General features: G+C 45.6%; 1 protein-coding gene and 1 long non-coding RNA gene across 7 annotated transcripts; both read left to right on the top strand.

The window, feature by feature from the left end:
- Positions 1–389: 389 nt before the first annotated feature.
- LOC144616943 (uncharacterized) lies at positions 390–1,340 on the top strand. The gene is made up of 2 exons (XR_013556870.2): positions 390–781; positions 872–1,340. It is a non-coding gene; the product is annotated as an uncharacterized LOC144616943 (long non-coding RNA).
- Positions 1,341–1,361: 21 nt separating this feature from the next.
- Positions 1,362–10,701, top strand: M6PR (mannose-6-phosphate receptor, cation dependent). Of its 6 annotated transcripts, XM_060658445.3 has the most exons (8): positions 1,362–1,565; positions 5,218–5,343; positions 5,685–5,864; positions 6,634–6,800; positions 8,617–8,726; positions 9,007–9,137; positions 9,689–9,815; positions 10,297–10,701. In XM_060658445.3, the coding sequence occupies exons 3-8, from the start codon at positions 5,686–5,688 to the stop codon at positions 10,417–10,419; spliced, it is 837 nt and encodes a 278-aa protein (XP_060514428.1). In that variant the 5' UTR covers positions 1,362–1,565; positions 5,218–5,343; position 5,685; the 3' UTR covers positions 10,420–10,701. The 6 variants fall into 6 exon arrangements, with proteins under 6 accessions (XP_060514428.1, XP_060514430.1, XP_060514429.1 ...); XM_060658447.3 differs by lacking the exon at positions 5,218–5,343 and having other exon boundaries at positions 1,362–1,511; XM_060658446.3 differs by lacking the exon at positions 5,218–5,343 and having other exon boundaries at positions 1,364–1,565.
- Positions 10,702–11,161: the final 460 nt, after the last annotated feature.

Below are 11,161 nucleotides of genomic sequence, written 5' to 3'. Positions count from 1 at the left end.
CTCAATGTACTGCTTGAGAGCGTGGACTCTGAAGACTATATGCATATCTAATTAATGCCTAAATTATGGGAACTGAATACTGACACCGTAACTTAAATAGCTGCGGGACCCAGAGTAGGTTACTTAGCCTCTAGGAGCTTTAAAATTCAAGGTTACTTGTGAAGACTAAGCGAATCAGTATCCACTTCAAGCACGGACAACAGTGCCGGCACTGCAGAACTATACACGTATTAGCTTCTATTACTATTGGATTCAAAACATTGTGCTAACTCTGGCGAGGAGAATGACGAATCAAAATCCAGTCTCTATCCGCAAAGATGGGAGGGGGAGGGACACATACAAAACCCACGTAGGAGTCACAGCGGCATGAAAACGCGCTAAAACCGGGGATGGGCAACAAGTGTGCATTTAGAAGGAGTTACTTATTCCGAAGAGAGTCGAGCCGGGACACCACCGGAGCAAACAGCATTTGAACCACGTTCTAGGAACGCGCAGGACCTCCCCAGCGACGAATAAGACAGACACGAGGGAAACCACAGAGGATCTTGGCAAAGGCACAAAGACTAACATTGACCTGCTCTTTCCCCAGGACACCAGAAACGCGGGACAGGTTGGAGAACAGAACTGGTTACAGAATGCTCATCACGCAAAGGGCCACGAGACCGCAAAATGCCAAGAGATCTCTTGGCGAACTGAACTGGTTGCGGTGTTCCACGCAAAACGCCACGACACCGGGATGACACTGTTAACAAAAACAGTATCGGTAACAACAGACCCCAAGGTACTAAGCTGTAGAAAGGAAATAAAGAACAAAGGTGTCGTAAAGAATGCCAGGACTACCACGACCCAGTCGCTGTCCACTGTCTTCTAGGCGCCGGGCTTGGAGACAACGCGACTCGGGGCCGGCAGACGGCGAAACAGCGCCTCCCGCAGGCGGCAAGCGAGCTGGGGAAGCGCGAAGAGGAAGAAACCTGCGGTGAGAACTACAGCTCCCACTGAGGCCTGGCCGACAGCCCCCTCCCCATATTTCCGCTTCCGCCGCCAGCTCTTACGTACGGTCCGCTTGGGGACCTACCGGGGAGCGGGCCTGGCGCGTGACCGCGCGTGACCCCGCGTGACCGCGCGTGACTCCGCGAGCCGAGAGGCCGGGAGGCGGGATTCTGGGGCCCCATTGGTAGAAAGGCGACCCGAAAAGGTGGAACCCAACTTGAAAATCTCTATGGGGATTGGAGTTGATAAGACAAGGGCGGAGCTAAATGCCCGGATCCTGGCCAATCAGAGTCTGGGATCCGCCGGGAGACCGGGAAGGGGAAAGGGGCGAAATGGTTCTGTGGTCACATGCCGCGGGGTCTAGTGGGAGGAGCAGTTGCCCAGAGGACGCCTGGTGCTTCCTGTTTCCGGTTCCCGGAGTGGTGCACAGCGAGGCGTCTTGGGGAACGCTGGCCTTTGACACGAGTTGTGGGTCGGGGGTCTGCGGCTGGCCCCTCGCTGGCCCTGTCTCCCAGCCCCAGGCAGGTATTCAGCCGGGGATTCTGCGCCTTGGCTACTCCCTTTGCCCGTGACACGTGAGTATGAGGGGCGTGGAGGAGGAGAGGAGCTGGAGAGCGCTCACACCTCGGCGTCCGTGACAGGGGCTGGGATCCCGAAGTCAGCTTTGGCCAAGGTTCTAGCCCAAAATGCAGCTAAGGAGCCCTAGGGCAGCGTGGAGGCGCAGGCGCAGGCGTGAGGGCAGGGAGTTTCGAGTCCCGAAGGGAGCGAGGGAGAAAAGACCTACCCAGACCCGAGAGGGAATTGACGGGTATTGGAAAGCAGAGAAAGGAAGGACCCTAGGTATGGAGTCGTTTGAGGGATTACTGGCTACCTGTGGAAGGAATTTTTGGCCTGTATCGAGAAGGAAGTCAAAGTGGCATCATTTGGAGAGGATACGGCCCTAAGCGATTGGAAAGTCAGGAGACGAAGACGGAACGAGAATTTCTAGAACCCTGGAAGAAGTTTGAAGGGGATCCGTGTGTGATACGGAGAAGCTCATGGAGGGCTTATCTAGTGTTTCGCTTTGTAGGGAGCTTCCGCTCTTGGGACACAGAGCTACTTCTCTAAGGCTTTGCAGCGTTGGGCCTTTTAGCTAATTAGGTTCGCTCTTCCAACGGTGTAGGCTGCTGGAGACAGGCGATAAGGGCTGCTACCTCGGGAGTGAGCCAGAGAGCAGAAAGTAGAAATTCCACTGAAAAGTGGAAAATGCTCGTGGCTAGTCTTGAGGGGTGGGAAAGAGTGGGACAGAGCCCCAGCGATGTGAACTGCTTCCCAATTCCTGCCTCCGTCATTGGAACATCCCATTAAAGAGATTTTTTTTTTTTTTTTTTTTTTTTTTTTTTTGCATTACCGAAATAGATCTGTCCCAGAACAGGACAATTGAAGGGGATTTTTCAAAATCTTAAAAGTCCTACTCTTTATTTCCAAAGTCTCTAGACAAACTATGGCGCCTCAAGAATCTAATTGTAGCACATTCAAAGGGAACTACGCAGCCCTTGGATTTTATACTCTTCCTAACAAACTTTGGCCCCTCTGTACTTTCCAGAACATTGCCAGCAAGTAGCTTTGTGCCATGAATCCTCCAGGTTGTCCCACTAATTTCATACATGTTTAATACTTGGACAGCCTAGGGCAAATCATTTAACCTCTGTAAGCATCAGTTTCCTCATCTGTAAAATGAGAGAAATCATACCTGCTCTTCTGGGTTGTGAAGATTGCCAAAATATGATCTAGATTAAAAACACTTAGAGCATTTGCCACTGAATCAAAAGAAGCAGTTCAAACATACAGATAAACCTTACACAGAAAAGAGAATAATGTAAGTTTGACATCCTAACTTCTTAAACCAATAAGCAAATGAAAGAGAGTTCAACTCAACTATTGCAGCCCTCAGGGTGTTTAACCCTTCATCCTATTCTTTGTTCTAATTTGGGAAAAGAAATCATTAACTGTTAACAAATAAGGAACTGATTCTGAGGCCAAAGGACACAGCCTTCTGTGTGAGCATCCCTCCAGAAAACTGGTCCTGGGGAAAAAAAAAAAAATCTCAAAAGTCCAGAATGTTGAAATTTTAAGTTAGATCCTGAGACCATATACGGAAAATGGCATGTTCAATCAGTCCCATGAAAAGAGTCTCTTATTAATAGTTTTTTTTTTTTAAGAACTCAGCTGGTCACATAGTGTGCTGAGCAATGAATTTAGGGAAGGCAGGAGTCTGAGGTTTGAGTTCTTTATTCCAACCTCTGAACTGTGTGAGGAGTCACTTCCCCCTGCTTTGTCAGAAAGAAAGCAGAGCTTTGGCTGCCGACTCAGATCCCCAGAAAACTAATGTGAAAGGAGGTAACATGAACGTGTGGTCCAGTGTAGACCGTGAGCTCTGGAGTTAGACTTTTCTGGTCCATCCACTAACTGTGCCTCAGCTTTTTCATCTGTAAAAAAAGACAACAATTGTATTCACTGCGTAGAGTTTTTGTAAGGACTAATTAGTTAATGCATGATAAGTGCCTTTAACAGTAGAAGGCAGGCACTCTATTAAGTTTCCTATTGGTGCTTTAAATGTGTATGGGGCCTCAGACTTTATGGCTGGTGATAATTATTCTATGGAAACATTTTATTAATATTACTACAGTGAATTGATGTTGGAAATAGTACAGAGTCAGAGAGACAAGACAACTTCCCCAGCATTTGTTGTTGCCCTAGTGGAACGTGGAGAACACAAGGCCAGATGTAAGTTGGTTTAGGGGAGCAGAGAAAATTCAGGGCTCAGAGCTTCCATTTTCCTGTTTTTAAACTTCTTAGTACCCATTAAATCCTGCCTAGCGTATTAACCAAAGTTCAGACTTGTGGTATGGAAGCATGCTGTTATACGTGAGGAAAGTTTGGAAGAATTCAATCTTTGTACCATAACAGTGAGAGTTATGAAATTAACAAGTAGCAGTGGCCTGAATGATCATCAGCTAAGAATGGATACCAGAGTGAAGTCTTCTGCAAGGGTAAATCAGAATGTCCTTGGGTGTGGGGATGGATTAGAGAAAAGGCGTCTGGGAAACGGAGCCATGTGTTTCCATTCCTAGAACAGTACAAGGAACAGGTGAATTGGAAAGTGACTTAGTGATTCCCAAGAATTGCCAGCAATTTGGAGGATACAAAGACAACTGTCCTGGACATTTAGAAACTCTTGGGATTTGTGACATGTAGAGCCTGAGGTGGGTTTTGGAAGACTTCTTCAAACCACTCTGTCTCTGACCTCATGAATTTTCTTCTTCCTATAGTTTGAGTGACCAAATATTTTTTCAGACCTGAGACATCAAAGTAGATAAATGTCAAGGTTTAGGTGCTGTGGCTGTGTTTATCTCCATTCATGATTCTTAGGGCAAATATGAACGAAGACTGGTGGATGCTCCTGACTACTGATAGGAGAAGTTAGGGCCCAAAGTGTTCGAGTCTCTTTCTTTGTTTTACATCTTTCTCAATAACTTTCAACTGGACTTTATCAAGTGTTAAGTGAAAATTTGAGTGTTCTCTTAGGGTGGGTCACAGGTTGAAGCAGGTTTGTTATTTGTTTTTGTTTTTGTTTTTTTTAATTTTTGTTTATTTTGAGAGAGAGAGCAAAAATCCCAAGCGGGCTCCGTATTCAATGCAGAGCCCGACGTGGGGGTTCCATCTCATGACCGCAAGATCATGACCTGAGCCGATAGCAAGAGTTGAGCCCAGCTGAGCCACCCAGATGCCCCTGAAGCAGCTTTTATGAACTGTATTAAAGTATTAAACTTTAAATATGAGATACCGCAATGTAACTTTTCACAAAAGCGTAAAGAAGCAAGGATGTCTCCACCCAAGTTGTCATAATTAAGTAATTCCTTTTTGTTCTTTCCTTTCCAACTCTTCGCACCCCCAGAGTTTGTTGTGAAGGACTCACCTGTGAATGACACAGAAAGCTACATGTCTGTATGAGTTTCCTATTACAGGTGCTCTTGGCACAAAGATATTAAGATGTACTATTTGTTGCATGTGCCAGAGAATCTTGGACATTCTGAAGAATCCCACTACCATTCCTTGGTGTCAGCTAGGTATTTCCTAGGCCATTGGTTGGTCCTTCTGACAGTTTCTAGGATGGAAAATACGCCTTTCTCCGTAGAGCTGAGGAGTTGGTAAATCGCCTCGGAAATTGAGACATTCCTGTTGTAGGGCACACCTATGCCGAAATCATCAGCAACCATCCGTAGACACTGACTCTTCACCAAGGCCAGTGCCGTCCTCTTTGCTGAGCACACAGTGTGCCCCTTTCCTGAAGGCACCCAGGCAGGACAGGAGGTGAGCAACGGTGTCAGGCAAGAGAGTCTGCTAGGAAAAGACTTGCAAAATAAGTTTTAAAAAGAAAAAAAACCTAGAGATTAAGAATCCAATTCTGAACATTAAAGGACAGGAAAAAATAATGGGTGAAAGCCAAAAGCTTGAAGCAGACACGAGAAAATGAACCCCAACTTCCTGGTAAGGAGGAAGACTGACTAGCGTAAAATAAGTGACGGACGGGAGATAAAACGGTAAAAACAAAAACACATTCACTTATTGCACGTTGCTGTGTTTTATCTCTCTCTCCCTTCTTTCCTGATCCTACCCCGCTTCCTCAACACACACACACCGTCTCCCAAAAGGATGTTCCCCTTCTGCAGCTGCTGGAGGACTGGACTGCTCCTGCCACTGCTCCTGGCTGTGGCAGTAAGAGAATCCTGGCAGACAGAAGAAAAAACCTGTGACCTGGTGGGAGACAAGGGTAGAGAGTCAGAGACAGAGTTGGCTCTACTGAAGAGGCTGCAACCACTGTATAACAAAAGGTAAAGGGTCTTTTCCTCCACTTACTGACGTTATTCTCATATTACTACTCTGTACGGAGGGAATACGTGTATAAGAACCTCCTCTGGGAGACGGTTCTAACTTGAACTTCAGTAGTATTGGTCTTATTTGGCCATGATAGCTTGCCTTTTTTTTTTTTTTATGATATAGAGCAAATTCTCAGCCCGGTTTTTACTAGCAATGTGGAGTTCTCTTATGCAGAAGGGTAGCTATTTCCGAGACTGGATCCAAGAGACCAACTTGTAGGAATTAAAAAGCATTATTTGATACCTCCATTTAGTGGGACTTTAGAAGAATCAGATGAACATTGAGGCCTACACACATCATCTTAACTGTTAGGAATCTTCAGGTATATAAATCTGGAAATGATCTTCAAGGGACAAGGGATACTTCCTGTGAACACAGATCCTTATTCGCAGGGAAATAGCAACTAACACTTCAGCATAATCTAGAACAGGTGTTCTAGAATATCTAGGTGTCTTGAGTGTTGTGTCTTAATCAGTCATCATCAACAATTAGGATTGTCTCATGATTCAGTAAATATGATTCACTCTTACGTGGACATCTCATGATTCATGGATATCGCATGATGCGACGAATGTTATTCACTATTACGTTTAGTTGTGACATCAAATAAATAAATGGATCACACTTTCGGGGGACGGGTGTTAAAGGAAGAGAGGCCGCTTGTCCTAAGGCTGATAGCCAGTAACTCTCCTCTTCCTTCTTTCTCCACGCTTCTCCTTGCAGCTTTGAGAGCACTGTGGGCCAGGGCCCAGATACATATATCTACATGTTCAGGGTGTGCCGAGAAGCTGGCAACCGTACCTCTGGGGCAGGCCTGGTGCAGATCAACAAAAGTAACGGCAAGGAGACAGTGGTAGGGAGACTCAACGAGACCCACATCTTCAATGGAAGTAAGAGTCTCCCTGTTGATTGATTGATCCCAAGTCAATCCCTCTGACAGTCCTGTATACGTCAGCCTTTCTCAGTGTCTTTGGAGCATCCTACGGCATGTGGGCTTCAGCTCACCTGAGACTGTAAACCACAGGATACCTAGTTCCCCAGCTCCTCTGGAGCCATGGCTCAGGACCTCTGTGTGCTTGTTTTAAAGTTAATGAAAAGCTTCGGCAGAAAGAAGAATCTAGCTGGGATTCTGTAGCTTAATGCATTTTTCATGCTAGTCATGAAAATACCAACCGTGACCATTTCGCATTGAAATAGTCCAACTCTGCCAGTTAAATTTTAAGAGATTAAGTTAAGCTTTTTTGCAAACCAGTCTACAAAAACTTCCCCACCAACTTGTGGTGTGGTGGTTATGTTTCTCATAAGTCCTAAAATCATTATTGCCGAAAGGACACTTTGAGCACCTGTAGTCTGATTCCCTCTTTTAAGTGGATGACTGTATTTTCCAGTGCAGGCATTTGCTCCTATCAGTAATATAATAAAACGACATCGAGAGTTTAGGGCTCAGGGTTGGAAGACTGGGTTTTTGACCCAGCTTATGTTTACTTGTCCTGTGACTTGGAAGAATCATTTCATCTTACTGTGTTTTTTGTATGTAAAATTGGAAGCGGAATCTTTTGTCTTGTTCACCCGGTAAACCAAAGGATATTTTGCAAAAGCAATTTGAATGTGGTAAACATTAAAGAAGAAATGGCAGCGTGTCCAGGTGGCTCCGTCAGTTCAGTGTCCGACTCTTGATTTCGGGTCAGGACATGATCTCACAGTTCATGAATTCGAGCCCGGCATAGGGGTCTGCTCTGACGGTGCCGACCCTGCTTGGGATTCTCTCTGTCTGCCCCTCCGTGCCTTGCGCTCTCTTTCTCTCTCAAAATAAATAAATAAGCTTTAAAAAATAAAAACGGGGGGACCTGGGTGGCTCAGCAGGTTAATCATCCGACTTCAGCTCAGGTCATGATCTCACGGGCTCTGGGTTGGTAACTCAGAGCCTGGAGCCTGCTTTAGTGTCTGTGTCTCCCTGTCTCTCTGTCCCTCCCCTGCTTGTGGGCGTGCACGCTCTCTCAAAAATGAGTAAACATTGAAAAAAAAATAAAAAATAAAGAATAAATGGCTCCCAATCTTAAAAATCATCCACTTTGAGGGGTGCCTGGGTGACTCAGTCAGTTAAGTGTCCAACTTCTGCTCAGGTCATGGTCTCGCCATTTCGGAATTGCGACCCCCACATCGGGCTCTGTGCTGACAGCTCAGACCCTGGAGCCTGCTTCAGAGTCTGTGTCTCCCTCTCTCTATGCCCTTCCCCTGCTCGCTCGCTCTCTCTCTCTCTCTCTCTCAAAAATAAACAAACATTAAAATTTTTTTCAGTCATCCACTTTGAATTTATCTGTGGCTAATTTTAAATCGTAGGCATTCCCCTGCCAGCTAGTAATTTTATGGAACCTCTTCTTTCGATGTTAGCAGGTGTTCCGAAAATGTGAATCATTGTCACAGTGTGGGTCATAATTGTTTTTTCACTATCAATTGCCTGCCTTTTATTGTGGAAAATTAAGATTATCATATGAATATCTGGATCTCAGTTGTCTTAAGGGAACACAAAGCTGTTACAAAGAAGCCAGTTTTAGCTTGGTATTTGGTATACAGAGCCCATACTGATAAGGATTATTTGAATTAAAACCAGTTTCATTGAACTTCTCAATTCCTTTCTACCATAGTACCTAGGCCTGCCTCTGCTTTCCCTCCACCCCAAAGCTCCATTTTCCTTGTCTCTCTCAGGTAATTGGATCATGCTGACCTATAAAGGGGGTGATGAATACGACAGACACTGTGGCATGGAGCAGCGTCGTGCAGTGGTGATGATCTCCTGCAATCGACACACCCTAGCGGTGAGGCGTCCTGGGGCACACGGGCCTAGAGAGCACATGCAAGGACTGACCCAAGGTGGGAGAGTCTCCAGAGGGGACGAGATAACACTGGGATGGATCAGAAGTCTGGTGTCGCCCTGCATCACAGACACCTTGTCTTCCATTATATGTGGAAAATAGGTTATTGAACCAAGAGAAAGCAACTGTTTTTTTTGGCTTGTGGGTTTTTTTCTTTTTTTAATAAGAGCCCAAAGGAAACCGTTCACCACATAACTGTTGCATTCTGGCCTTTCGTCATCAGGACAATTTTAACCCTGTGTCTGAGGAGCGAGGCAAAGTCCAAGATTGTTTCTACCTCTTCGAGATGGACAGCAGCCTGGCCTGTGCCCCGGAGATCTCCCGCCTCAGTGTGGGTTCTATCTTACTAGTCACGTGAGTGCTTTTTCCTCTATCAGTCCAAACAGTCCTTTTTTTTCTCCTCTCAACTCAATTCCTTGGTGCTATTTAGATACAAATTGTGTTGGGGGGCGGGGGGGGGGGGGGGGGTGGGCGGGGAGCTTCGCTTGAAAATCCTCTTTAAACTCTGACTATGCAAGTTTTTTTCAAAACGAGATGTAATGTTTCACACCTAATAAGTATTTGCATTTGGAGGTGCTTTTTATCCCCCTACAGGAGGACCGGACTCTTCTTAAATCTATCCCATTAGACTATTAGAACTTTGGGAGAAATGGAACTGTAGATCTGTAACTATTCTTGGCTTTAGGTGAGAGTCATACACGAGGGTCTTGTTTTTTCTGAGCCTTTTGCTTTTAGACAATGTTAATTGGCTTTTTAAAGCAGCTAACCCTCCCCCTCCCCCCTTTTTTTCCCCATTTTTACAGAATACAGCCTAGGAAACAGCTAGTGAATACAAAGATCATCTTTATTATTGAAGTTTTACTCTTCCTTGGTCTTTAAGCAGAGAGGTCTTTATTCCTCAACAGGTTTGCATCACTGGTCGCAGTCTACGTCATCGGGGGGTTCCTATACCAGCGACTGGTGGTGGGAGCCAAGGGAATGGAGCAGTTTCCTCACCTCGCCTTCTGGCAAGATCTTGGCAACCTGGTAGCAGTAAGTAACAGGACTGCTGGCTGAGTCTGTAGCCTGCATACAAGATTGAGTCACCAGCCATCTCGGTTTACCCACACTGAGGGATCTCTCGAGACACAGGACTTTGGGTGCTAAAACTACAAAAGCCCCAGCAAACCCAGTACAAAGTACCTGCTGGCCCTAGCACAAAGCAGTAAGTAGCATAGCATCTTAGTGCCTGGCCTTTGCCAAAGACGTGGCTGGGAGAACAACACCGTTGCTTAGATTTAGGCATCTGAGAAAGCTTTGCAGGGGCCTAGATGGCGAGATGAGACGTGATTAGAATTTTTCTCCGGTTGGCCCCAAATTCAATTCAGGCTGATGCTTAGAGCATCTAGGTTTTCTCATCATCCGTGAAGAAACCTAGTTCTTGCCACATTCTTAGCCCACGGGTACATTTTGCCTCAAACTAAAGTTGGTTATTCCAAATTATCATTTCCTTCCTTTGCTTCTCTCTCTACAGGATGGTTGTGACTTTGTGTGCCGTTCTAAACCCCGAAATGTGCCTGCTGCGTATCGTGGTGTGGGGGATGATCAGCTGGGGGAAGAGTCAGAAGAAAGGGATGATCATTTATTACCAATGTGATTGCACTTTAAATGCCCAGCTGCTTCTTCAGTCCCCCAAACCAAAGCATACTCAGCCAGATTTCTTAAGCAGCGTCCACTCCAGTCTCTCATCCCACCCTTAATATTGCTCTTGCTTTCCAGTTTGCTTTTGATTTGCATTCTCTTCTCACTAGCAGAAATGCCTTTCCTTTTTCCCCGATTGTTTTTCCTCTAGAGAGGTACAGTTACAGGACAGAGATAAAATGATAGGGCCTGTGCAAAAGAGGCTATTACACTATCTCTTGGTGTCAGAAGGTACAAATAGGATAGTCCTAGTGAGCAAAAAAGCGTGGCAGGCTCCCTGACCTTTTTAAACACATTTTCACAAGTTTTTGAGACACTGGATTTAATTAAAAAAAAAAAAAAAAAAGGCAAGAAACATTATTTATACAAGGTTTGATTGCTTTCATGCCGTTACTCTGCACCCTACAGTGGTCTCCATGAGAATCTGGATGTGATCTCTTGCTGCTTGGAACTACTCTACAGTGATCATTTGGTTGCAATCCAAGTATTGCCATTTGGTCTGAGCCCGGAGATGTTGCAGACTTCTCCCACCTCTGGGATTAGGATGGGGAAGAGGATTCATTTCCCACTTAGAGGATTATAAAATACTATCCCAGCAGTTGTTGGCATTGGAGTGACCTTTTAGCTGGAACTGGGCCCTGGATTGTGGGTTCATGGTCATTAGTCCCCATGTGGCTGGAAGTCTAGTCTGTTGAAAA

The sequence above is a fragment of the Panthera onca genome, chromosome B4, assembly GCF_046562875.1.
Source record: "Panthera onca isolate mPanOnc1 chromosome B4, mPanOnc1 haplotype 2, whole genome shotgun sequence".
Classification (NCBI taxonomy): domain Eukaryota; kingdom Metazoa; phylum Chordata; class Mammalia; order Carnivora; family Felidae; genus Panthera; species Panthera onca.
The sequence above is the reverse complement of the archived record's forward strand: the minus strand, read 5'-3'. Positions and strand labels throughout refer to the sequence as shown.

Bases quoted from the DNA above. Each gene is read 5' to 3' on its own strand.
- M6PR (XM_060658447.3), top strand. From the start codon at position 5,686: ATGTTCCCCTTCTGCAGCTGCTGGAGGACTGGACTGCTCCTGCCACTG. The intron at 6,801-8,616 runs GTAAGAGTCTCC...TGTCTCTCTCAG, and splicing joins GACCCACATCTTCAATGGAA to GTAATTGGATCATGCTGACC. The intron at 9,816-10,296 runs GTAAGTAACAGG...CTCTCTCTACAG, and splicing joins ATCTTGGCAACCTGGTAGCA to GATGGTTGTGACTTTGTGTG.